Raw genomic sequence first — 27,942 nt, forward strand, 5'->3', positions numbered from 1 at the left:
CCCGCCCGCCGCCGCCGCCGCGTGCGGCCCCCGCAGCCCGCCGGCGGCAGCTGCCTCGCGCACCTGGGCGCCAGGTGAGGGCGGGGCCGTGCGCAGGCGCAGGGCCGCCCGCCCCCCCCCGCGCGCACCTGGCGGCCGCTGAGCGGAAACCGTAGCAGCCGGCCCGGCTTCAGCCTCCTCGCGCCGTGGGCGGGCGGCCTCCCGGCCGGGGCGGAGGCGGCGGAGGGCGCCGGGCTCTCCCGCTGCCTGCGGCCGCTCGCGCGTCGTCTTCCTCCCGCCGGACGAGGTGAGTGGGGGAGCCGCGGGGAGGGGGGAGCCCGCTGGCCTCAAGACCCCCGCCGCCGCGCTGCTCCGCTCCTCCTCGGAGAGGGGCTGCGGCCGGCGGCGGGGCAGCGCCCGGTGCCGCTTCTCCTCCGTTGGCCGGCAGCTGTCCGGGTGCGCCCGGCGCGGCGCGGGGTACGACAGGCGGGAGGGAGCCCTGACATGAAGAAGAGGTCCTGGGGCAGACGTGGGGCTGGGGCCTGCCCGGAGGCTCCCCCTCAGGCACTCCCTCGCACGCACTCCCCCCAGCCACGCACGTTCTCACACGCACACGCCCCACATGCGATCCCCTCAAATCCCACCAGCGCAGCCAGCCCCAGGGGCCTTCCAGGGGGCCGGGGACAGCCCGGCCCTGCGTGTCCCCCTCTGGGCAAACGTGAAACGGGGCGAGGAGCTCCGGCTGCGGAGAAGGGCGCTGCTGCCTGGCAGCTGGGCAAACAGGTCTCCGGGAAGTGCTGGCCACCAGCCGGATGCACTGTCCAAACCGAAGTATTGACTGAGGGAGGTGTCTCTCTTGGCACGTACTGATCCCGCCCAAGTGTTTGTCCACAGTACCGCATTGATTTGATAACAGCAGGGCGATAGTTTCTTTGTGGAAGTTGCCAGCTTCCTCTGGTATATTTCATCCTATGTGAAGTGCTTTTAAGTTACTAGATTGTCTCTTTTCTCCGACAGTTAGTCTTACGTCCACACGGCAGGCGATGGTACTTACATATATTTTCTTGACTCTGGAGAACTGATAGGAAAAATGAATTGTAACATAGATAACCTTAGTTTCATGGATTTTTTTTTCTAACTTTGTGTAAAATATGCTTGTATAAGAAGTATTTATTAATAAATGTTTCTATTAGTTAAATAAAAAATATCTTACTGGAAATATGAAATTTATGTAAGTATTCAGCAGTGTTTTGCATGTTAGTTTTCTGTTACGAACAACATCTTTTGTTTAAAACATTATAAATTATATTGATCTAGTCAGTCTTGACTAAAACGAGTGCCATGCTACTGAGCCAAGCGACCGAGTTCAAGACTGAGACAGAACAACCAACTTACGGCTTTTGGTTTCTTTTTTTAACTTGGTTTGCTCAGTGGCCTGGTCAGTTTGGCATCTTCTACTATCATCTCAAGGCTTCTCAATAACATAGCAAAGTAAAAATTAAGTTAGTTACAGAGAGCCCAAATTACTATTTTTGTTGCACTGTGGGAAGGAGCAGAAAACCAGTTTTCCTCCTCCTCGTAACTGCTATTGCCATTTAACTTTGCTCCTTTTTTTGGGTGGGGCAATACCAGTGGCAGCTTGGATATCTTGCCTTCTGTCAAAGTAGGAACAAGGTATAGTTACCCTCTGCGTGACATTTCCCCAAAGTCTGTGGTTCTAGGTGACAAACAGCATTGCTTTGAGACATTCCTTTTTGCTTTGCATGAATTTGCTGCCTGGTCTGTTTGTTCTGAGAGCTGATATCTACTGCAGGGCTTCCCCTTTCTTTGGAATCAACATAGAGAATCGTGTTCATAATATGAACTGCTGATCAGGTGCCTGCCAGCACTGATGAGTTTCTCCTAATCTGCTCATTTCTGTGCTTATCTTCTAGAAGATTTGAAAGTGCCTCAAGTTTCTAGACCATGAAGTGCTAGATTTTGTCCACTCATGTAAAGCATGACTTTATTCACTTGCTGTCTGTCTTACTATTGTCTGATTTTTCCTAAGATTTGCAGATATCATGTGCTATAGGAAATAGTTCTGCTTATGAACAATCATGTCACAAAACTACTGACAGTGACTTAGCAATTAAATTCTATAGTCAAATGACCGTTTGTTGTTAGGTGAGATTATTCAGCAGTGAAATGTAGCTGGAAAAAAAAAAGTGGGGAGAGGAGGAAAGTGAAGACACCTTTGGGAGATTCTGACAAAGATAAATTTAGCAGTCACTGACCCAATAAGCCTCAGTAAATCTCAAAAAATCCATGAGGAGACTTGCTTTGCTTTACACTCATCATTTAAACAACTTAAAAGTTCAAGGCTAATTAGGGTGTAAAACAGTGATTTCAAGCCCTGCACTTAATACTCAGATGCTTTTGTTATCTTAGAAACATCACTACAATCCGAAAAACAAACAAAAAACCCCCTTGGTTATGATCCAGAGATTATTTTCTGGTACTTAAGTGAAAATCAGGCACTAATCCTTCTAAGTTAAAACAGCACTTTACAGCTGCTATGGTGGTCACTTGTCATTACGGCATTTTTAGGGACAGTCTAAAATGATTTTAACAGAGGCCCAAACCAATCTGGCCAAGAAAAAAAGGAAGCTGCAGAGTGGAGTGCAATTTAAATTTAAGTTGATTTCAGTGCATGTTTATAGTCCCAGGACTGTAAAAATAAGCCATAAATATTTTTTTGTAATATATGGTTACTGTGTACTTTTAATATAGTATCTGTTGTCACAGGGAACTATATCTCTGCCTATCATGTACAGTGCTTTGCTGTAGAAAAATAGTAGTAGTGCTAATTTTGAAAGAGTTTTTGGAAGCACTTCCATTAGAATACAGAGAAGGAGTTTTGTTGTGGTTGTATTTATTTTTTTAATCTCAGAAACTGCTGAAGAAGATAGTTTACAAAGTTGTATTTCAGCCAGGTGTTCTGGGCTGCTGCTGCTCTGAATTTCTTCAGCCTATTGTGTTATCACCCAGTTACATTATCTGATTTTTCTGTAATCATCACTGGGGCAGATTAAGTCCAGTCTTTGCTAGAATAATCTACGCCCTTAATGTTTCTAAAACTAAGACCCAGGAACTGAATACATTCAGTATTCCTCTTACAACTTACTTTTTTCCAGGAGTAGAACCACATTTCCACTGGCTGAGCTTCAAAGAATGTACCTAGAGGAACAGTATCTGGGGTTTGTGAATCTCTTTCTTTTAGGTATGTGTGCCCTATCTAGGAGTGTATTCAGTAGGAATTCTTAGTGGAACAGATAGGCAAGTATCTTTTGTTGCAAGTGTAGAGATAGAAACTGGCTAGCTGATTCTGTTTCTCCTTTTCAAGTGAAGCCTTAATCTTTAACTTCTGTACATTTCGTTTTATAATTTGTTCCTTTATTTAAGCCAAGTGCTAATATTCTTGTAGACAGCAGCACAGTTTGGTATACTTAAGCAACTGTTTTCATTTTCCCCAAGTTCTGAAGTGCTTTTGAATCTTCTTGATTGTGTGGAGAGCCTTTGTATTCCATATTCAGCTAAACCTGTATGAAATGTTCACTTTTCTTAGTCTGTCAGAAGAAGTGGCAATGCAAGTAGATGTTCTTCTGGGATGTACTTCTAGGAAGTGGAAATAGTTTTGTTCAGTGATTTGTCCCCCCAACCTGGTAGAAAAAAACCTCAATTTCCATGGTGGTAGAAGACTAGAATATCACTTACCAAAATGATTATTTCAGTAGCTAATGTTTTAGTAACATCTATATTGGTATTCATGCAAAGAAAACAAAAAGCCTGCCTAGAATTTTAGATTCAGAAATAGCAGTGGTGAAAGTACCACTTCTTACAGGTAAAGTATCCCAACGTATGTAATCATGTATCTTTGGCAGACTTTTGCTAATTTGGTAAGAACAATTGATCATGAGCCTGAGGTCTTTTTTTTTGTAAAGAATTTGTTCACTGTTTCTATTCACACACCCACTTTCTGATTAAGGGAACATTAAGGTCTTGATGAAGGGATTGTATACTTAGATAATAAGAAAAAACAGGCAAGATTTTTAATGAGACTGTATTCTGGAGTTACAGAAGAAAGGAGATTAAGGGTGAAGCAAAGTTGTGTAGTTAAATAGCTGTGATTAGAATCATTCTTAAGGTTACTTTTTCCTATTTTTCTTTAATTTTTTTCTTAAGTATTTTTTATTTAATGTTTAGTATTTCTTAATGTTCCATAAGCAACATTCTCAAGAAATATTAGAACCCTCTTTATCATTCAGATAAAACAAAAGTTGATTTTAAAAGAGTTTTATTGAAAAAACTGAGATCAAGTATATTGTTGATACTAATTCCAAGAAATTTCCCCCACTGGCATGGTCTGAAAGAATTTCTGCTGGTTTGGGTTATCTTGACATTTTAATATTTTTTAAAAAATTATTGTCTACAGTCTTGTTCAGACCAAGCTAACAAAAAGTCAGAGTTGTCTACATGTTGGCTACTGTAGTGAGGCTTTCTTGTAAGCCAGAGTTTTTGCAGACAGTCTGACATCAGAGTTAGTGGGTGGCATAATGTAACATAGACTGTGTATTGCATTTGCACACTCCCCATGTGATGTGGTTTGAAGTAGTGTGGCAGCTGCCTTTTGGCACTTTTTAGAAGGCTTTTGTAGTACATACTAGTTTTCTGGTTATTTTCTTCTTAAAAAAAATCCCTAAAATCCAACTTCTGATATTTAGGGCTAATTAATTCAAAGTGCTGTAAGAATCCAGACTACTATTAGTGGAAATAACACTAATGAATGGAACAGTCACCTCAGGGAGTTTAATCATGCCACTATTTCTTCAGCATATCCTGGAGGATGGAACAGTAGCTTGGTCTGTGCTTACTGACATTGCTATGCAATAAAAATGTGTGAGGTATTTGTGAGGAATAAAGATTTTATTTCTGACTACAAAATTATCCTGGTAAAAACCCTAAGGAAAGATACAGCTTTCATGACAAAAGTTCTTTGGACAATGTAGTCTGTGTTCTCAAATTTAAGCATAATTTCAGTGTAAAACAGTCAATGCTGCTATATAGAATTAACTTTAACCTCTCTTTTCATGGCATATTTTATACCATCGTGTTCATTAATGCTTAACCTTTCTCTTATCATGGACAAATTTAAGTCTCTTTACCAAGAGGACGAGGCCTGATGGAAGCTGGAGAACTTTGTTGCTTGTTTAGTGATATAAAAGAAACTTGAAGGCAACAATGTTTGGAAACAAATCAACCAGCCAACCAGTGCTAATGCCCCAGGTGTTTGCCTGATTGACTATGCTTCATGACTGCTTGTGAGATAAAGAAGTTGCCAGACCTTTCTCATAATATTAAGTACCTCAAATATAAAAAAGATGTGTTTTCTTTTTTCTATTTGAGGAAGATATATTTATATCGCTTATTGATTCGTAAGCTTTAAGATTTACTAACATCATATGTGTTTGTGCATGGTGCAGTGAGAAATAGTAACGCGATTTTCTTTTTTATGGTGTTACAAAAACATTTCTGGTTAAGAGGTTGCAGAGGCTGTAGGCTCAGGCAGAGCCCTTGCAGATTTAGCAATGGTAGTTTTACAAGTTACAGTCTCTTTGCTGGGTGCTGATCTGTGCATATGCTTAGTGTCTTAGATTGTGTATCGCATTTGCATGGCAAGGTTGGGAGGCGGGTATAACTTCGGGGGTGGCCTCTGTCAGAAGAGACCAGGGGCTGCCCCTGTTGACCCCAAAATCGGGGTTCTTCACCCGGTGTGCAAAGAGCCGACTAACACAGAGAGTCGAGATGTTTGTTTATTTCATGTCTGCGCGGAGACGGGTGCTCGGTGGTAACTCCACAAAGTTAGCACACCTTGCCTAACACATGGTCAACGTTTCTACATTCGGAGCAACAGTTATCAGTACTTTTACAGTTACACTTAGTCACCCTCATTCCCGTTGGTTCTTGCGATGCCTCGTCTCCACTTAAAGTTACAGCGTCCTCCCTTTTTACTGTGTATATTCCGTGAGGAAGGGGCTTTGTTGGTAGGGGACTTTCCTTACCCGAGGGCCGTTTTTTTACTCTGTTAATTAGGATAGTTCACTCGTAGTTCAAGTGATTCTCCTTGGTCTTATCAGCGGTTTTGTCCCCTTTATGCTTATCTTGGAGTCTGGCTGTTCTATGGTGCCATCCTTTTCCTTTTCCCGGGGCCATGTCTTATTAACTATCTACAGAGGCTGAGTAATATCCTTTGTTTTGTTTCTCGCAACACCCCCGTGCTGGACACAGCCGTTTCCTGCCAGCTCCAAAACAGACCCACTGCTGGCCAAAGCTGAGCCACACAGTGTAGCAGGTGGTGCTTCTGTGATAACATATTTAAGAAAGGGTAAGAAATGCAGCACAGCAGCTGTGAGAGAGAGGAGTGAGAAAAATGTGAGAGAAACAACCCTGCAGACACCAAGGTTAGTGAACAAGGAGGGGAGGAGGTGTTCCAGTCACCGGAGCAGAGATTCCCATGCAGCCCGTGGAGAAGACCACAGTGAAGAAGGTATTTCTGTGCAGCCCATGGAGGACCATGCCAGATCAGATATCCACACTGCAGCCCATGGAGGACCCCATGCTGGAGCAGGTGGATATGCCCTGAAGGAAGCTGTAGCCTATGGAGAGCCCATGCAGGAGCAAGATCCTGGCAGGACTGCGACCTGTGGGTGACCAGGCTGGAGCAGTTTTTGCTGAAGTACTGTACCCTGCGGAGAGGATTCATGTTGGAGGAGGGAAAAGGTGTGAAGAGGAAAGAGCAGCAGAGTTGTGTTATGAGCTGACCACAACCCGTCTACAACACTTGGGAGAAAGGAGATAGAAGAGTTGAAGGAGTGAAGTAGAGCCTGGGGAGGTGGTTTTAGTTTCGTCTTTGTCTTTCACCATCTTACTCTGTTTTTAATTGGCAATAAATTAAATTCATCATCTTTGAGTCTGCTTTCCCCATGACAGTAATTGGTAAGTGATCACACTGTCCTTATCTTGAGCCATGTGTTTTTCCATCTTATTTTCTCCCTGCTGACATGTTGAGGAGGGGGAGTGCGAGAGTGGCTGGGTGGCTGTCTGGCAGCCAGCCAAGACCAACCCACCAGACATTGTGAGAAAACAAGGCATGTTTTTAATCTGTCAGTTTGGTAAATTGGTTGCAATCCTTTCACCATGAAAGAAAGTTTTTATTCTTAGTTTTGCGATGTATAGGTATCGGTATTGTACTACAGGTTTTTCAGTACTAAAGAAAAATGGGAAAATAATGTGTGAGACAGAAACGGACTGGATTTTTTTTTTTTTAATGGGTTTTCTTGGAAATTTTGTGAGCCTTGTGAAGCATGTTTTTGGCACCTTTTAGTATCGGTATGGCAATGCTGTAATGAGCTTCCCCTCTGCATTCTTGTAACAATAACTCTATGACAAAACTACTGTGGTTTGAATGTATAAGTTTGTTAAAAAAAGCTGACATAGGCTTTGAAATAAACTATAATGTGAACAAGTCTGGATGCTTAACTTGTCCTGCAAATTCTTGAAGGAAACCAGGTGAGGTTTTTTTCTGTTTTTTTATAACATATAACTCTTCCTGAGTATATGGTATTCCAATTAAGAAATGCAGGATCTATTTGTATTTCAAAGGGTGAAATAGAAAAGTAGGTTTTTTTGCAATTCTGTGGTCAGTAGTTAGCAAGTGGGAATTAACTGTGGCTTTTATCTAGGTGCTGCTTATTTCTTTTTGCAGTTCACATATATGCAACTTACACAGAAATAAAGCTGTGTTTTGAATTCAGGCTGGTTGCTATTTTTCCCCTTCTTGTAAACTGCTAATTTTGCAGAGAGACTTTAATTCAAATCACTTCGATTCTGGTAGTCCTCAAATGTTTTTCATAGTTCCCCATCTTTGAAAGCCACTGAGTAATTGCTTGTCTGTGAAAAAAATAGTGGCAGAGTTCCTGAAAGAGGAGAGCTCTTTGACATGTTCTCTTGATGAGTTGCAGCAGCACATGCCAGAAAATGCAGTAGAAGTGAATGAAAAAACATATAGAATGATTACTTGATCCTCAGGCTAAATTAACCTACTCCAAATTACCTGTATTAAATCTGCATTGAAAATGTATACTAGATAACTAAATTGATCTAAAAGCTTCCCACTTGGAAGTCTGATTACTTAAGTCTAATCTTGAAATGGATTTTTCTTTAAATATTGGAAATTTGCAAATTGTTGAAATAAGTTGACTGAGAAGACCTTTCTGCCTTTATAGTTCACTTTTTATGTGGATCTTTCTTACATGCAACTTTAACTTACCGTATTGGTTCCATCCGTTTTTCTTCTCTCTCATCGCTGAACGAAAATTTCCTGTTTCTGGAATACTTAAAACAACATTTTCCTCTAATTTAAACAACTCAATTTTCAAGATTTGGAAGAAAATTAATGTGTAGTAATGGCATTGTGTAGAAATAGTGTTTTATTCTTAGTGGTATGCATGCTGTCTGGTTTTTCTATTTGAAGTGTATTAAAACAAAAGGCAAACCAAAAACCAAGGAAAGTGCATCTTGGGTATCTTATAGATAGGTTTGACGTATCTTTAAGTGATGGACACGTAATGTTTGACAGTTGGGAGTTGTGAATTAATTCCTGCCTATTAATTTCATATGGTTTTACATTGTTGAATACACTAGATGTCTAAAATTATACTTTTTGTTTTAATTTACAGGTGTTATAATTTCAAGAAATGCTGTGACTTATTTGAAGAACATAATTCACAGAAACTTTTCTCTTCTGATAAATTTTTAAAATTAGAATGGCTTTGAAAAAAACACCTAAACTATTCAAGAACTTATTTTTTCACTGGAAACTTTGGAAATTTAGCATTATCGTGTTTGTCTTTCTGGTATTTTTATTTTTATTACAAAGAGAAGTGGGTGTTCAAGATTTTAAAGATGAAGCAGGGATTGAGCCAGTTGTTGGAAAGAAAAGTCATGTATTGGGTCTTGTGTTAAATGCTGTGAACAACATCAAAGGTGCAAAGCCAAAAATGCAGATAAAAGCACCCGTTAGGCAAACTAAGATTCCTGGAGGGAGACACTGTTTGCCAGGACACTATACTGCAGTGGAACTAAAACCCTTTCTAGATCGACCCCTTCAAGATCCTAATGCTCCTGGAGCTTCTGGTAAAGCATTTAAAACCATCAACTTAAATTCAGAAGAGCAGAAAGAAAAACAGCGTGGAGAAGAAAAACACTGTTTTAATGCATTTGCAAGTGATAGGATTTCTTTACATCGAGATCTTGGACCAGACACTCGACCTCCTGAGTACGTTGAAATGTGTATGTCCTGATAGTTGAAAAACTTGTCAGAAATGTCTGCAAATGTCAGAAATCACTGCAAAGTGATTTGAGTTCAGCCTTAGGTGATAGTTTAGGGAAGTCTCCTAGCTATACATAATGATTGGCTGTACACAATGATCCACAGTGCCAAAGCCAAGAATGTTTAGAAATGCTCACTTCTTTCATGGTTTTGAATTCAAAGTAACTATATTTAAATAAGGTTTTCTGCTTTTGCCTTTAAGCTACACTTTCTGAGTGACTTTCTGGAAGCCTGCTAAGTTTTACTTAGAATAAAGCTAAAAATGTGGTTTAAACTTTTTCCCAATGTAAACACTGTTCCCCGCCCTTTTTTTTTTTTTTTAGTATGCAGTGTTAATAAAACCACCAGCATAATTTAATAAATTAGGAATTGTAAACTGTTGCACAAGGCAATGGAACATCTCGGCCATCTTGTAGTATTGAAAAATTTTGTTAGTGAAGTCTGTAGGACTTGCGTTTTGGTTATAAGCAGTCTCTCTCAGTGTCAGATTATAAGTTCTCAGCTATCTGTATCAGAAGTGACTAACCTTACTGAGCTGCTGTGGGTAGTATGAACATCACATTACACATGGTGCAGCTCACAATAACCTTTGCTAGAGCATAACTGGTGAGTTTTTGCCTGTGTACTTTGTGAGGCAATGGCTGTGATAATTACCTTGGGGAGTCTTCCAGTCTCTAAAGTTGACAGGCAATAAATAGTAAGTGTGCAGCTTATGAATACAGAAGTGTTGTCTTGTCATCTTGACTTGCAATTGGATTTAAAGTTATGTTCAGAATACATCGGTCTTGAAAAACTGTGGGTTTAAAATTGCTTACGTTGAATGGGATATGCTGCCCTAAGGATTATACGGTATTTCTACAGAATTTTGAAGTTCTGAATTCAATCTGTTCTATTTTTCCTTGCAAACTCTGCATTCTTCTAATAAATATTCTTCTTTGGTTTTTTTTGGGTTTCAACAGCAATGGTGACATAAAGTCTGATTTTGCAACTCAGTATTTGCTGCTGTCAATAGAATAATGTATTTTTTTCTGAAGAAGACCTGGATGCTATATGAAATGTACTTAAATGTTTGTGAGACAGAAACAGAACTGAGTCAGTTGTTCAAGTGGAATTCTTATTCATCGTATTTTTTAAGAAAATTTTGTACAACTTATCCAGTTGGAGCACCTGCCTTTGTGTTCCAAAACTGGGATAGAAAGTGGAGAAGCTGAAATACTTAATGTCCATACTTACAAAGCTTTGTACTAGAAAGAGAAGTTTCTCTCTTAAGAGTTTGAGTCAGATCTTTTTGTCCATCTTGTAACACTTGACACTTTCTGATCTGTAGATGTATTGAACAAAAGTTTAAGCGTTGCCCGCCATTGCCAACCACAAGTGTTATAATAGTTTTTCATAATGAAGCATGGTCCACTCTGCTCAGAACGGTTCACAGCGTGATGTATACATCTCCTGCCATATTGCTAAAGGAGATTATTTTGGTGGATGATGCCAGTGTAGATGGTAAGAAGTCTTTCTATTTTCTCTTGATTTTTTCTTTTTTTTTTTTTTAAATTTAAGACATGTTAGGATTGCAGATAAATTGGTTAAAAGGGGATATCTCTTTACCACTATTAACATGTATAATGGTATTCTAAGTGGGTTTGTTCTTGTCTTTTTTTATAAAATAGTTCTCTTCATCTTTTTTTCATGAGGCTGTAGTCAAATATGAAATTCTTGTCCTCTTAAAAAACCTTAAAAGGTTTTTAAACCCTATTTCTGATTATTCCAATTCTGGTACTGCTTAAACTGCATAACTGGTTGCACGACAAGTAGGTCTGTAATTTGTACTTCAAACCAATTACAGTTTATAGAACAAAGTATCCAAGGGTAAATCGGCTAATGATTGTAGCAATTTGCATTTTATCATAGACATTGTCTTTATGCAAATTAATTTCATTAATATGAAGGGCACTGTCTTTCCTAGAAAGTAAAATTATTTAATGGAAAAATAATCTTCAATACGCAAGCTGACTGCCAAAAATAATTGAATGTATACTGAGTATGATCACAAATGCAAGTTCAAAAAACTTTATATGCTTAACTTTAGATGAACATGTCTATACATACATGCTTGTATTAATGTATTCACACTTTTTGCAAGTCTGTATTTAGTATACTGACAGACTTGGATGTGAAGTATGTTCGGTAGTACAGTTTAATGCTGAGGATGGGCAGAGGAAAGAAGATGATGTGGGATGTTTAATGAGGGATGTGGGGCTATTTCTCAAATTTTGCACATTTAAAGCTTTTTGTATAGCTTCTGTTGCTGTTGTAAATATTGTAGCCTTTGAAAACTGTGTGTAAAATATGTCGTCATTAAGGAAAAAATTTGCATGTTCTGCAGATAACTTGAGTAAGTAGGTACATGATCTGTTTGCTTTGAAAATGGATTTTGAATTGATATTCAAACTGTTAATACTGCAGAAGAGATGTACTAACACATGTCCTTTCTCTTTTAGAATATTTTTAGTGTTCCATCCCCTGTTCTCTGCCAGTCACCTCTTCCTATGCCCCGACCCCCAACAAAACTCAGTCCCTAAAAATAAGGTTCAAGAGTCAGGAATTGTTTACTGCTTTGACGTTGAGATCATTCCTGGGATTAGTGTGAATTGTTTATCCTGTTAGTTAAATAATGTAAAATTTTAGGCAGTGGCATGTATATACACTGAATATCCTGAAACTGATTTCTCTTTGTAGAATACTTGCATGATAAACTAGATGAATATGTGAAACAATTTCAAATAGTTAAAGTAGTCCGTCAAAAGGAAAGGAAAGGTCTAATCACTGCACGGTTGTTGGGAGCTTCAGTAGCAACAGGAGAGACCCTTACCTTTCTGGATGCTCATTGTAAGTGTAACCTCTAACTGTGCCAAGTCTGGTTTATAACGCTATTGTCTTTGATTTAACATTGCAGATTTTTTATGAATTATGAACTTTACTAATGTATCATCCTTCCTATTGCTATTTTATATTATTGAAAGTATATTTAGCAATGCTCTTTAAAAGCAGTGCGTATTGGCTTGCTGTGGGCATGTTAAAATATTCCCTGTGTACTATTTTATAGCCAAGTAAAAATTCAGTGCTTGTTCACATTTTCTCCATAGGTGAATGCTTTTATGGCTGGCTAGAGCCATTATTGGCAAGAATAGCTGAGAACCCTGTCGCTGTTGTAAGTCCTGATATTGCTTCTATAGATCTCAATACTTTTGAATTCAGTAAACCATCTCCTTACGGGCATAGCCACAACAGAGGAAATTTTGATTGGAGTTTGTCATTTGGATGGGAGTCTCTTCCTAAACATGAAAATAAAAGAAGAAAAGATGAAACCTATCCAATTAGGTAAACATAATTTGAATAATATTTTAAATCCTTCAGTTGTCGTGTTTTTTTGTTATGAACAGCAGTTAGTAAATGAACCAGTTCTTCAGATGAGTATGATCAGAAGTCTTAGCATCTTAGATAGTTTTTGTCATACTTTAAGAACCACATTGTAAATTCTAAAGCTTTTGTAAAAATATAGCCTCCTTAAGACGTTAATTGCTCTGCATTACCTTTTTTCTACATACACTAGGAGCATAATAAGCAATTTCTATATATTTTTTTCATCAGGGGTAGGAGGCAGAGAAGGATTATAAACAGTTCTTTTCAGAGACAGTACCACAGATTCTGGCTCCTCATTCATCACCCTTGAAAGGATGACAACAAAGGTTCAGAGCACCAAAATACTGGACCGTTACAGTGGTGCATTTGATGATAATTGTACATGCTTTGACTGCAGACAGGTTACTCATCTGGAGGAGTAATAACTTTGCTTGATATCCTCCATACAGGGAAAATAGGTTATTTTTCTTGATGCTTTCTTTTATACCAGCAGACATTAATCTAAACCAGTTGTTAATAAACGAAAATAAAACTGTCAAATGAGACTCGATGTGGGCAGATTTAATTGCTTGAAGTATTATCTATGCCAGGAAAATGTATCAATGCAGTGAAACACTGACAAATGCATGAAAACTTCCTAGAACAGTTATACCATGTCTCTGCATCTATATTTTAAAAAGACTACCTATTTGAATTCTGTCTTCCTCAGTAATTTCTCTTGTTGCAGAACACCTACTTTTGCTGGAGGTCTCTTTTCAATATCAAAAGACTACTTCAAACACATTGGAAGCTACGATGAAGAAATGGAAATATGGGGAGGTGAAAATATAGAAATGTCTTTCAGAGTAAGTTTAGCTACTTATTTAGCAGTGGTCTCTGTACTGACAGTGTACAGGATTTTTAAGGACAAATTAGCATTAGATCTTGACTTCTCTGCTGAATCAGCCAACTAGGATATGGAAAATTAATTAGTAATGACCTATGAAATAAAATACAAACATGATCACTGAACTGATTTTTTTTTTTTTTTAAATGTGTTCAGGGTTGATAGCTGAAATGTACATTTCCAGGGTTTACCTGATTAGGAAATTCACTTATGGTATGCCTGATACATGCACTCTTGCAAGTGGTTTGGGTTTTTTTCTGATGAACAATAACGTTGCTGAATTTTTTTTTCCACCCTCTTAATTCTAATTGAAGTGCACTTACACTAAAAATGTTATTATTAGGTATGGCAATGTGGTGGACAGTTGGAGATCATGCCTTGCTCTGTTGTTGGCCACGTCTTTCGCAGCAAGTCCCCCCATACTTTCCCAAAAGGTACGCAAGTGATCACACGTAATCAAGTCCGCCTTGCAGAAGTCTGGATGGATGAATATAAAGAAATATTTTACCGAAGAAACACAGAGGCAGCAAAAATTGTGAAACAAGTAGGTGGTGGTGGTGGTATTAGAAATCACACTTGCTGCGTTGAAAGTTTTGGTGAGCAAAAGTTATTTATTGACAAAGTATGTAAGGATTTTAGATATTTTAACAAAAAGACAGAGTTCAATTTGCTTAATGCTGTGGCCCCAACAAACATGAAAAACTTATGGGTGGTGATAGTGTTGTTTTGTGCGGTGGGGTTTTTTGATTGGTAGGGCTTTTTTTATACATCCTCTAAAATCCTGGGTTGTTTGCATTGAACAGCTACCGGAACTACCAGAAGAGCGCGAGAAAAGCTGCTGAGCACAGAAAATGCAAACTAACTTGGAGTGAGAAACATGATGTCTCATTAGTCTCAAGTTGCTTAGTATTTTTACTTAAAAAGCAGGTTCTGTTTTCCTTCAGCTGCAAAATAAAGCTTATTCAATGATAGATATCTATCCTGTCTCTATCTGCTTAAAAACTAAAGTTAAGTTCAGGCATTTGGGTTGTTAGTTTATTTATTTTTGTAAGTTTTCTGGGACTTTCATCTTTCACCAGATGGAATCTAGAGTTTTCTTCAAGAAGCTGTTTTTTCTCCCTTTATATGATAAATTTTTATGAATATTGTATCACTAATAGCATTAGATTTCCTAAGCATGTTTAGCAGCTAGACAACTGAATTTTGTCTGGGAGATTCTGCATTGTACTGATTATTATGCTAATTATTTAATTAATCTAATTCATTATTTCAGCTCACTCTTTTTAGTGAGATCAGTTAGCTTTATAGCGGTCATCAGTATGGTCTTGTTTGTACTTTCCCACTTCATGGCACTGTGTTAAAACCCTCTTGGGACTAAGGACACCTATTCTTGCCATGTTGCAATGTATTTTTCTTGCATGTGCTTTGAAATGCTGCAGGGATGTCAGTGCTGTTATGATCCTGAAAACCAAACAGCAGTAACCATAGTAGTACAGTATTAAAAAAAAAAAAAAAAAAAAAAAGCAACAAATGAAGCTTAGAACTTGTTTAATGGTATAATACAGAATATCACAGATTTGTATGTACAAAATTGATATTAGTAACATTAGTATATTTCTCTTCCATCCTTCCTTACTTCCCTTTCTCTAACAGAAAACATTTGGAGACATCTCAAAAAGACTTGATTTAAAGCAGCGTCTGCAGTGTAAAAATTTTACTTGGTATCTCAGTAACGTTTATCCAGAAGCATATGTGCCAGACCTGAATCCTTTGTTTTCTGGATATGTAAGTTTAATTATTTTCTGTAGTCTTCCATAATCCAGGAAGTTTGCTAATCTTTTGTGCTACCTTAGCCATAGCATTTACATTTCAGCTATCATTAATTGCTCTAGGGTTTTCTGTTACTCTTCTGGACAAAGAATCTCTTCTGCATACCTTGCTATTTGAATATTTTGTAGCTTTGTCAATGGTGATATGAAATTTAAGCAAAGCTTCTTAATAACTAACAGTAGCCTTGCTTAACGGGATCTTGCAACTTGTTAAGATAAGCAACTTTCTGCCCATCACTAACGGTTAAAAACAACACAAGATTGCTAAGCCAGTAGTCAGAGTTTTCTTGAATTATCAAGGTAAATTTAACTTTATATAGTAAGAAATCTGAGAGAATTTTTAGTTCATGTTAATGAGGAAAACTGGACAGCTGTTTGCTTCTCAGAATTAGGTTTGTGATGAGGAAAATGTGTGTTTATAGTTATACATAAATTTTTTTGAAGACCATTGCATTGCCAAGTAACTTCTTAGACATTGTATTGCTAAAGCCAACAAAATACTAAACAACTGGTAATTCTTAGCTTGAGGTGAATGTGAATGTTTAGCAATGTTTAGCACTTCCCCTTCCTCCAATTTTGAATATTTGATGTGTATTTGTTCAAATTGTAATTTGAATAACAGTAACCTTGTGTACCAGTAGCCTAATAATTCACAGTGTGTGGTTGTAGACAACCATAATGTAGTTACTAGGCTTTTGGTAAGAAAATATTAACTCTGAGGCCGGGATTTTTAGATTTGAGCATAGCAGAAGGTAAAAATGAACTAACAGCTGTAATTGTTGTTAAGCCAAAGGTGAGTTTTGCACGCAAGTGAGACAGTTTAATTTTTTGTCATCCCCACTGAGCTGCTTTCTTTTTTTTTTTTTTTTTTTTTTGATAACACCCTTTCTTTAGTTAAAAAACATAGGTAACCGCATGTGTCTGGATGTTGGTGAAAATAACCATGGTGGCAAACCATTGATTATGTATTCTTGTCATGGACTTGGAGGAAATCAGGTAAAATATTTGATACCTGATTTTTATGATCTGTTCAGCTGTAACTTTACCTTATTAAAGTTTTTCATTTCTTTTAGAGATTTTTAATATGGAATTTCATTTTTAATATGGAATTTCATTTTTAATATGGAATTTCTCTCTCTCTCTCTCTTTTTTTGAGAGTTAATTCCTATATATATTGTTCAAGGAAAATTTCATACTGCTCTTCATGTTGTGTCCCACTTCTAACATTTTATGTTCAGCATACAGATTCAGATTTTTAACACAATTGCACTGCTTCACTTGATCTCTCCTTTCTGTGCAAAACCTTTTCATTCTACCCTTACTACTTTCTTGTAAGTGTTGTCTTCTTAATTCTCCCTTTCCTTATGCTTCCTCCTGTTGCTTCTTTCTCTGCCACCAGGACTTGCACTGTCAAGGAAGATGTTGGCGGGAATCCGGCCAATGGGAGACCAAGTGGCCAGGCCTGAGCCACCTTCCCTATCATGCTTGCAGCCTCATAATGTGAGGTCAAAGTGGTCTCTCCTGTACTGGCTAATGCAAGTGAATAATATGATTGAATTTGTCCAAGAAGAGCTCTCTTTGATGCATAGCTCTTGGAGGCAGGAATGGTGCTCTGTTTCTTCTACAGTATGACTTGCCATAGATGTCAGATACTTCAGGCACTACTGTAATAGTAATAAAAGTAACATCTTCCCTGTCCAGAAATGAACAATTCTCTGTTGCCTTAAAGAGTTATTTGGGGAATAAAGTGTATTAACTGTAGATCCTTAATAACTAAAGGTCAACAAAGGTTTAAAAGTTTTTGTTAGAATATAGTTTTAATTTTTTTTTTTAAGTAAAATCTTCAGTCTTAAAAGCCATGGAATACTGTCTAGATTAACTACCCTGTTACGTTAGCTCCTTACAGTACTGAACTTCTTTTTTTTTTTTTTTATTCTGTTGTGGGTTAATACTATATTGGCCTTTTCACATTGTCACAGTCATTAATGTGGGAAGACTGTACCAAGATATTGTCTTAAGAGATCTGCTGTATGCTTCTATTGTCATCTCTCGCTAAATTATCTTGGACTGTACTAAAACTATGCTTTCAAGTGTTGTGTTTTTTGGTTTTCCTCCGGCCATAAAATAACAATTTGAATCCCTTAAATGCTAGCCTTCTGAGAATTTTAATACAGGTTGTGCTGGTAATGCTCGAGAGAAGGGCATATTTGCTTACTTAACTCTTCGCATTACAGTACTCTGTTTTCAGTTGTGTTATGTTCTTTACCAGACTTTAGCAGCGTAGGCTGAAATTTTCCATGCTACCTGTCTTCTTCATCCATATATTTGAGATAGGAGAAGGCAGTGGAAGAGAGAACCTAGTTTTCAGAGTTGTACATCAATTGTTTATCATTCTTTCTTTTTAGAATATTCTGGGGCTGGGAACAATAGCATCTCAATAACCAAAATTAATAAAGTTTTAAACCTAGCTTTCAAGTCGTATTTTCAGAGCTCGCAGAGATTTTGGAGTTCAAAAGATAAATCAGAACAGATTAAGTCAGATTAACAGATTTAGAGTAAATTATTATGTCTGAGAGCTAAGTGACTAAGCAGGTCACTCCTATCGGTACCTGTTTCAAGGAGTAATGTTGGGCGCAGAGACTTAAGAGTGAGATGCTTGTTTGTCCCTCAGCGTTATTCCCATTGATGCCAAGGCAGTGAGGAGGCAGAAGCTGACCAATTGGACAGATAGTTGAAAGCCACAGGGAGCTAACTGAGCCTGGTCTTAATAGTCAAAGGAAAGATATGGCTGACATATGGAGCCAAGAAACAGTGGTAATGAGATGTAATGATAGGAACTCTGCTGTTTAATGAGGGGAAAAAGGAAGAGACCAGGATGGTAGGGTAGGATGAGAGGTATAAAAGGACAGCTGTGTCTGTAACTGTTAGAATTAAATCCCTGTTAAGACCTGAATTATAGCCTAGGATTCCTGAGCCTTAGGAGTACTCTGCTGTCAGGAAATAATGGTAAAATTCTCTCACAAAATACATGCTTGTATTATTTTTCTAATGGCTAGCTCATAAGAGAACATAACAGCATCGTATTATTAGCATTTATTGTTTAGACCAAGCAGCAAAAGCTGACGTATGGCAATGAGTATTGTTCCGTGTGATGAATTTCTGGTTTCTGTTGCTCTAAGAAAAAACAAAATCCAGCAACAAAAATTGAGTAAAAATGTTTAAAGTTACGAAATGCCAAAATTTAAGTTATCCATGCAACTCTCTCTACTCTTCAGTTTGTCTCCTTGAATTATTTATGATTCCTGGGGGAGCAAGTAATGAGATTTTGCATCATAATGTGTATGTACCAAGTGTCATTTGCAACTTAAACATTTAAGTACTTCTAAATATATTCCATTGCATTAGTATTAAAAAATGCTTTTAGTTTTGTAAACATTTTTAAAGTGTGTATGCTAAAAATCCGAAAAATGATTCTGTAGTCTCAAATTGTTGAATAACAAAAGAAGAGTTAATTTAGTTTAATGCTCTTGTTTGTATTCATTTACTGATTTTTTTAAAAATTATTTAAATAGTACTTTGAATATTCTGCACACCATGAAATTCGACATAACATTCAGAAGGAGCTTTGTCTGCATGCTTCTAAAGGACCTGTGCAGCTTCATGAATGTAACTACAAAGGCCAGAAAACCTTTGCTGTTGAAGAAGAGCAATGGCTGCATCAAAAGGTATTTAGACTGTGCAGTGAATCGGCATCTTATCAGTGATCTTTTACATAAGTTAATTTTTGATTTCCAATAAAAGAGAAAACCCCAATGAAACACAACTCTGAAGCCAAAAAGGAGTAAGTTTATTTCTGGGAGGAAAACATAGATAATATCAGCTTTCAGTTACCAGATAAAAAGTTGATGATTTCACTAAATGTCACTTACAAAAACAGTTGATATCCTTTAGTGTGCATGTCTGGGCATCCACCTGGAAGTCATCCAAATGTTTTGTATCTTATAAAATATTTTTTAAAAATTTCCTACCAATACAAGTTGGCACTTGCATAACTACTCATATTCATTAGCTAGGCCCCCCTCTGCACTACCTGTATGGCCTTACTCTTTTTAACAACAATGAACTTGGCAAAAAAAGAAGAGTAGGGGGAAATAGCATGCTCCTTGTTTGTTCACTTTCTTTTTTTCCCTCCTTTTTTACCCACTTTAGGATCAAACTCTGTACAATGCAGCACTACATATGTGCCTTACAGGAAATGGAGAACATCCGAGCTTGGCATCCTGTAATCCATCAGACCCCTTCCAGAAGTGGATCTTTGGCCAGAACAATTAAAATTTTATATTTATAGGCCAGGAGCATTTTATTAAAAGAAAAGATCCATTCTAAACTGTGATCATATATGTATACTGCATTTTTACGTGATGCATACTTTAAATGCAAAATGTTTAAACAGTTTCTTTTCCTCTTATTTAAGTTGGATATAAAATGTGTCATCAGAGATTTCCTAGGAGTCTGTTATACCAAAGATGATTGAGGTCACAATTAAGAAAAATGTTTACAATATTTCTATGATAAGACTTTATATGTTTATATGTTCATGGATCCTATAGTCCTTTTTCACCTTGGGGACCATATGTATATTGTTTTTCCACATATTGTAAGTACTTTTGAAGAAGAGTAGTTTTCTCTTCAGAGTTTTGAGAAATTATTGTATACTGTCTAAAACCCAAGATGCTTTATATGTATATTTTTATGCTCAATTGGTTGACTTCATTTATTTTTTTTAATCATTTACTTTACTCAGTGAATCTTTCTCAGTATTTTTTAAGTTCCCGCACTTGAAAAATTAAATATTTGATCTTCAGGTTAAAGCCAAATAGGCTCCCACACTGTGCTCGGCTTTTAGCAAGTCAATTCTTCTTTTGTAGAAGAAAAAAAATTTCTCACTGAAATATGTATGTATGATTATTTTAATGGAAAATCTACTTATTCAGATATTAATCTCCTTTTATTTAGCCAAAACTTTTTGTATAGGTTTTTTATATTTCATGAACTTTAAAATTTATGACAAAGTTAGATTGTAATAGAATTTTGAGCTGCTTAACATTAACATATTTTTTCAGCATTTTGTTCATATTGCTTTTAAGTTACACGTTATCTACTAATCCCACTTTTTTTTCTACCTTTTAGTGATTTTATGCAATGTTTACCTAACAGGTTTCTAATGTTATCTGTACATAATTTCTTGTACAAGCACTTGCATGTTGTGTTTTTTTTTTTTCTTGTTGCTGTTTCCCCTTTTACAAAGGACTGACCCCAGTTTTATCAGTCCAAGTGAGACCTTGGCCTTCCTAACTGTTCTGCTAGCTCTTTTAATGAAATATTGTATTCTTGTAAGCATTCACAAGTGTACTTCAATAGGTCATGTAGAGCTATGACTTCATAAATAGCCTTCCTTTTATTAAGTATTTGAAAATTTATATCACAGAATCCTAGAATAGTCTGGGTTGAAAGGGACCTTTAAAGGTCATCTCATCCAGCCCCTCCTGCAATGACCAGGGACATCTTCAACTAGATCAGGTTGCTCAGAGCCACGTCCAGCCTGACCTTGAATGTTTCCAGGGATAGGGCATCTACCACCTCTGGGCAACCTGTTCCGGTGTTTCACCACCCTCATTGTAAAAAATTTCTTTCTTGTATCTACTCTAAATCTACTCTCTTTTAGTTTAAAACCATTACCCCTTGTCCCACCACAACAGGCCCTACAAAAAAGTCTGTTCCCATCTTTCTTATAAGCCCCCTTTAAGTATTGAAAGGCTGCAATAAGGTCTCCCCAGAGCCTTCTCTTCTCCAGGCTGAACAGCCCCAGCTCTCTCAGCCTGTCCTCCTACAGGAGGAGTCCCATCCCTCCAATGCTTTTTGTGTCCCTCCTCTGGACCCACTCTAACAGGTCCATGTCTTTCCTGTGCTGAGGACTCCAGAGCTAGACGCAGTACTCCAGGTAGGGTTTCATGAGAGCGGAGCAGAGGGGCAGAATCACATCCCTGGACCTGCTGGTCACGCTTCTTTTGATGCAGCCCAAGATACGGTTGGCTTTTTCTTTGGTTATTTTACTGGATGCACAGTTGTTAAACACCCTCCAGTTAGTCTTCCATTGCAATCACCAATCATGCCCATTTTCTGACTGTGATTATTTCAGGCCTTCTTTAACAAAGGTAGCTCTTCTGCACAAGAAATGTCCTCTTTAGGAACAGAGATGTATGCTTACTTGAAAATGTCTGCTTCAGGGTATGAATGTGAGATTAATGACCATCCCACCCTTGAAGCATCTAAGGTCACATAAAATTGCACTTTAATACGGTAAACTCTATTTCATAATAAAATTTTATATTCTGATTTGGAGAAGACTTAATTGGTTTATGCAAATTATGGAGGTTTGAAAATAACCTTAAATTTGCATGTATTATGATATGGCAGGAAAATGGCTATGAAATTAAAATAATAAACTTCTAGGAAGGGAAGGAAGCAGCAGAATAAAGACAAGGAAAAGACTTACTGTGGACTAGAAGTGCCAGTGTTGTTATTAAGTAGGGATGGGAAATGTCAAAGGTAAAAAGGTACTTAGACTTCGCAGGCTATTGAAAGAATTGTGTTGAACATCTATAGCAGCTATTCAAATGGAAGAAAATAGGAGGTGTAACAGCAACCAGCTTAATAATGAACTCTTTAATGATCTGAATCTCAAGAAAAGTGCACATAACAGTGGAAAGTTGAGCCTAGTTGAGATTAGGCCTAGTTAGATGCAGCTAGTAACACTTAGTATTTCCTTTAAGTACTGTACTCATATGAGGAGGGAGATTAAGGAAAAAGTCACAGATGCCAGAAGGAAAAAAATTTCAAATTTTTAAAGTGAAGACAAAGAAAAATATTTGGCTGCATGATCAAATATAAAGCTGAGAGTAAGTTTGAAAGGGTGGGTATTAAAGGTTGACCAGGACAAAATACACTTATATTAAATTTGTCCTTTTGTCCTGGTAAATAATTAATATCATTACAGATAAATGCTGATTTATCTATAGAGTCTCGTGGATGGATGGATGATGTTGTGGGGTTTTTTTTATTTCTAATGCGGGGAGGGAGCCTATTTTTGGTTAATTTGACAGTACCTGACTAATGAGTTCAGCATCTGAAGAAAAGCAAGAAGTAATCCTTTCAGTAGTTCTAAGTTATCTAAAAGACAACAAGTGAATAAGCAAGACCAGCAAGAATTTGTCAGAAGCATTAACTTAAGCTAGTTTCTGTTCTGGTTTGAAAATCATGCCTTTGAGTCATGTCTCGGCTTCTGTAAGGCATTTGGTGACATCTGTGATAATGTCCTATGAGGTTAAACCTGTGTGACTTAAAATAACTTGCTATAGTGTGGACATAAAGTGTTGAAAAGACTGTACTGGGAAGGGTTATTAATGCCACTGTGAAACTGGAAGGCTGTATCGAATGGTATTGCACCAAGATCTGCCTGTGCCCTCTGATAAATATTTCCATAATTCAGTAATGGAATACAAAGTATTCCTGTTACTTTTGCAGATCAAACCAATATTGGAAGGGTAACAAATGCCTTTGACAAACTGGAAGAGTTGAGGAAAAATAGGATGCAGGTCAACGAGGAAATTGTTCAATAAACATGCATAGAGGATGGGAGATTACATAGCAGCTGTGCTGTGTTGACCCTCAGGTATGAAATGGAAACCAAGTGTTCAAGGAACCTGTTCTAGAAGAAAAGGTATTTAGCATAACTGTTTGAAAGGACTTGAGTTCTTTAGTTCCTAGTTTGCGTCATACAGCAAATGCATGATATTATTTTTAATACCACTAAAGGGTAATTTCTTTGTGCAACCTGTTTCTCTTACAAACTTGTCAGATTGGAATTGGCATATATGAAACATAATTTATCTACTTATTACCAGTTTTTCTTTTTAGAGATAACATTCAAAACTTGCATAGAATTTAAATTGCAAGGAAACAAGGGTTCTATTGCACTTGGAGGTCGGAATCTCTTCATGAGCAGGAGTTCAGTGCTACAGGAGGTCCACTCTGTCTTTTTTGTTTTTCTATTTGGTAATCTAAGAGCATGTTATAGCAGGTATAGCAATATATGTACTTGTCACTCTGTTTTCTACGAAGATAAGGTATAGCAGGTCACCTCCTTATTATATTTTGTGTTCAGTTCTAGCTGTGGAAGGGGAAAATTTACTCTGTGATTTAAAATGGTCTTTAATATTTTCCTTTCATTTTTGAGGTTCTTTTCTGGCCTAATATAGGTCAATAGTCCAAAATTCATAAGGCACTTGAACACAGGCTTTTCAACCATTGCTACTATTGCAAACACTCTACTCTTTTTTTTATACGTTTACTATGTCTTCTTTAAACTATGAGTGACATTTTAGTCTGTATTTTTGCAGTACTTAGTACAAGAGCAATTCAGTCTTACTTGGACTCCCTACTACCTGCCAGAAAAGAGGGAAGCAGATCTATAAACAGAGGAAGACATTAAGTGACTCTTTTTGTTCTATTCTGTTCGAAGGTCTGAAATTAACTTCCGTGTCTACATTCAGTATTGTACTTCCAAGTATGCATATATGTGTGTGTGTGTGTGTATACAGATATCATAAAATTTTAGAAGAGCAATAGGACATCTGTAAATATGACCGGACATTTAGAAAATATTTTTTTTAGAAAATGAATTATATTTTTTAAAGATTCCTTTTTCAAAAGTAATAACAAAGCAGCAGTAAGAAAAATTGCAAGCAGTTCAAGTATTAGTTATTGTGCACCTTCTCTGTGCTTTTCTGGCATCAGTCTTCAATTTTTCCTGAAAAGTAAACTATTTCACTTTTCTTTTTTTTTTTAGAGGACAGAAGCAAATGTTCTCCTTGGCATAACTTATTCCACCAGCATGATTCTCTTGAGTAATTATGGTACATTCTGCAATGCAATACTAACTTCTCTGTATTTTATGTTTTGCTGTATACATTTCTTTAAATATGATGAATTACTCTAACTGAGAAATACATGAAACTGAAAGAACTTGTGGACACTACTTCCTTTTAAAGAATAATCTCCCACATTTTGGGAATGAGTATTATATAGTCTTATGCATCTGATCGGTATTATAATATTAGATTGAGATGTAGAGGGCTTGATTCAGTGGCTGACTTGTCAGAACTATAGCCAGTCCTTTGAACTTCTTGTGCACGGATCTCCTTCAGGGTTGTACTTTCTATCAAACGTTCCAAGGAAGGGAAATGTAATCTTTTCTTTTCTGTATTTTAACGTACCTCCTGAATTCTTCAAGTAGGGATTTCATTGCTAAAATGTACTGTCCAAAACCGCACTTGTGTCAATAGCACAATAATATTTCAAGTAGCAGATTAATATTATGATGTTAAAAAAAATAACGGATTTTTATTTAAAAACTTTGCTGCATTATAAACATTAACCTTCACTTTAGGTTGCCCTCTTAGAAGTTTTTGAAAAGTATATTTTTAAAGTTAAATCTACAATATCTGATTCTGTCCTTTATAAGGTAAATGTTAACTTGAATTTATATTTTATAAGGGGTAGCAATAATAACTTTAGCATGTCTTGTTCAGTTTCTCCACAGTCTGAGGGAGAAATTAATACAAGATTACCATTTTTTAAAGGAAGAAAAAATCTTTCAAAAGTAAAGCATTATCAAGGGGTTAGAAACCAGAAGAATAAAAGAAAATCAGAATAAGAAGGAGCTAGATGGATGAGGAAAGAGCTGTCTAGACTGGGTGCCCTTTGTTTTTTTGGGGGAATGGATACAATGATTTAAAACTGTACAGCATTCCATACAGAGACTAAAATTACACACTGGTGTTCCCAGGCTCAGCAAACGAAAGTAAAATCCCCTAAAAAGTCAATGTGATATTTCTGCCCAACCGTCTTCCTCATGAAATAGTTTTACATGATGGAGGTTCTGGCTGATTGGTTTTAGGATGGGAAATTGCATTTGAAAGTTGTTTAGAATCAGATCAACATTATATTCACACACTGAAAAGCTAGGAAATGACAATTCAGCTCTGTGCAAAATAAAAAATAGAAATGCTGTATTTTCTGACAGGTACTGCATCTGTTACATAGGATAGAGGAGTTCAAGAATAAAAAAGCTTGTGGGTAAGGAATAAGAATTTTTTAATGAATAATGTTTATGTTGCTAAAGTGGTATTTACTGCTAGAGCCAGCAACCCTACAAAAAATTAATCTCAAAGACAGACATTTCAAATAGTACCCTTGTTCACTTAATATTTTAATTTTGTAGGGTTTTTATTGCTGTTCCTAATTTAGTTTCCTCTTTTCTCATTTTAATCTATGATTTGCATGTCAAATCATTATTTTTCTTCTCTCTGGGTTACAGCTCAGGGCAATACCAAAACCAAACTTTGAAGGGGTGTCAACTGGAATTAAAACTTCGTATTGGTGTTTGTTTGTTTGTTTGTTTGTTTTTAATATGAAAATGCCTTTATTCTCATTTGGTATTCTTTCTGTCTGCAACTTAACTAGAAGATGGCTGACGTGACACATCAACTTTTGTCACTTTATTACTAAAACTATATATCCTGGCTTCCCTTTTTAGATATGTATTTGATCTACTTTTCAAACACTTCATTTAATAATACTTATTATATAGTACTTCATTATATTATACTTAAATGATGCACATTAAAATGGCTAGTTATGGTTTATTTTAAAAAAAATCTGGTGCTTTCTCCCTGGTGTATTTCTCATGCTGCATTGTGCTGGAGTACACAAAGCACAGGGAAAGCTTTTTGCTAAGAGTGGAGAATTTCCTAGGGATAATGACCTCAAAACAAATATGCTGCCATAAAATATTACGTTCCCGGATGCTGTATGTGAAATTTTATTCTCAGTTCTGTCCTAAGATAAGACTGACTAATTGTGGAAGATGTCAATTGATGGCTGAGGCACTATGATGTGGCCTACCTGATTGAGGCAGGTTTGGCATCATCTTGGGAATGTGAAATCCATTCTGATTTGGTGGGTTTCAAAAGGATCCTCTCAGTCTTTCAGGTAGAACTAGTTATCAGATCAAAGTAACAGAGTGACTGGAGAACTGTCTCCCTTCATTAAACAGCTGAATTCTGGACTGTAATAAGTTGACTCAACACAACTCAAAAGCAGTGATACAAACTGCTGCTAGTAGTATGTCGCTACTGTTAGACTGCTCCAAAGTATGTAGAGAGGGATGAGAATCAAGTAGTTCCTCTTTTGAATGTGACTATCCCACTAGCTTTTTTTTTGCCTCCCTCCTGACAGTTCCTTTAACCTCCCAACTTTTAAGTGGACATCACTGTCTCTGCCTTCTTCTCTTTACCATGAGCAATCTTAATCATCCACCTATTTTGGGGCAAAAGGAAGCCACTGCTACAATCAGAATGGTTTTCATGCTGGCTTATGTCAGTTTAAATGCAAAGATAACCTGATTTTCAGATTCTCAATATCTGTTTTCTCCTTAGCTCTGTTTAGGAAGTCAGCCAGAATGTTGGTGCCACTGGACGCAATAGCATAATTTCAAAGGCTTAAGTGCATTTTTTTTTGGCAAAAATAGGAGCCTATGGAAGGTAAGACAGCCAGACAGGGTTTGGGGGACTCAACAGCCATAGGTTAATACATATGTGACACACTGAGGTTTTTTTGGCTTGTTAGAATGTACTTTCTCATGACATTGCTTTTTTAAATGTAATTAATAAAATTTCTGCTGGAAATGCCCATTTTTATTTTTGAAATGATTTTTTTTTCCTTAACTGGAGCCTATCAGGCATCTGCTCTGTTTCTGGTTCCCCAGGATTCCTTGACCTGATTTTTGCATTTGTAGGGGGTCTGGATCCTTTAAGACCACCCACTGAAGTGGTGAAAGCAACCAGGACCTCTATTCCCTAGTTAGCATAGTTAATGGGATTGCTCGGCAGATCTTAAAAATCTTGGCTCTCTAATAAACATATACGGTGAATTAGCAAGAAACACTGGTTCTTTCTACTGATGTTTTACTGAATGTTCTCTGAAGCCAGTACAATTTCTGTAAAAATGCTTTGGTTTTAACAAATCATTATTCTTTCTTGTCATTCTTGACCAACTCTAGCTATTGTGTCGAGATAAGGCTAAACATTTTCACAGCTGCTTAATCAATCGTGATTATTGTATTTTTTTTTCAAGCCTACACAATGGAATACTTTATGTACTAAATTATCATTTTGTACTTAATACTACTAGACTCTAAAGACAGCCAAAGGTAAGTCCTGTCTTGCCAGTAATGTCTTAAATATTGTGGCTAAAGTTAGTAGGTGTTGAACTTCCAG

At 37.2% G+C, this 27,942-nt stretch overlaps 1 protein-coding gene across 3 annotated transcripts; it reads left to right on the forward strand.

Annotated features, from left to right (window-relative positions):
- Nucleotides 1-162: 162 nt before the first annotated feature.
- GALNT3 (polypeptide N-acetylgalactosaminyltransferase 3) lies at nt 163-27,357 on the forward strand. 3 transcript variants are annotated; one of them, XM_087733305.1, is made up of 11 exons: nt 163-286; nt 8,757-9,355; nt 10,737-10,909; nt 12,146-12,295; nt 12,553-12,787; nt 13,557-13,674; nt 14,059-14,259; nt 15,369-15,500; nt 16,439-16,540; nt 19,117-19,269; nt 19,754-27,357. In XM_087733305.1, the coding sequence occupies exons 2-11, from the start codon at nt 8,844-8,846 to the stop codon at nt 19,874-19,876; spliced, it is 1,899 nt and encodes a 632-aa protein (XP_087589431.1). In that variant the 5' UTR covers nt 163-286; nt 8,757-8,843; the 3' UTR covers nt 19,877-27,357. The 3 variants fall into 3 exon arrangements, with proteins under 3 accessions (XP_087589431.1, XP_087589432.1, XP_087589433.1); XM_087733306.1 differs by lacking the exon at nt 16,439-16,540; XM_087733307.1 differs by lacking the exons at nt 19,117-19,269; nt 19,754-27,357 and adding an exon at nt 16,944-17,391.
- The last annotated feature ends 585 nt before the right edge of the window (nt 27,358-27,942 follow it).

This window comes from Nipponia nippon, unplaced genomic scaffold (assembly GCF_047370975.1).
Source record: "Nipponia nippon isolate SJK-2023a ecotype South Korea unplaced genomic scaffold, ASM4737097v1 scaffold_5, whole genome shotgun sequence".
In the NCBI taxonomy this organism is placed as follows: Eukaryota; Metazoa; Chordata; class Aves; order Pelecaniformes; family Threskiornithidae; genus Nipponia; species Nipponia nippon.

Coding starts and splice junctions, on each gene's coding strand:
- GALNT3 (XM_087733305.1), top strand. CDS start 8,844: ATGGCTTTGAAAAAAACACCTAAACTATTCAAGAACTTATTTTTTCAC. Junction 9,356..10,736: donor CCAGACACTCGACCTCCTGA/GTACGTTGAAAT, acceptor TCTGATCTGTAG/ATGTATTGAACAAAAGTTTA. Junction 12,296..12,552: donor TACCTTTCTGGATGCTCATT/GTAAGTGTAACC, acceptor TTTTCTCCATAG/GTGAATGCTTTTATGGCTGG.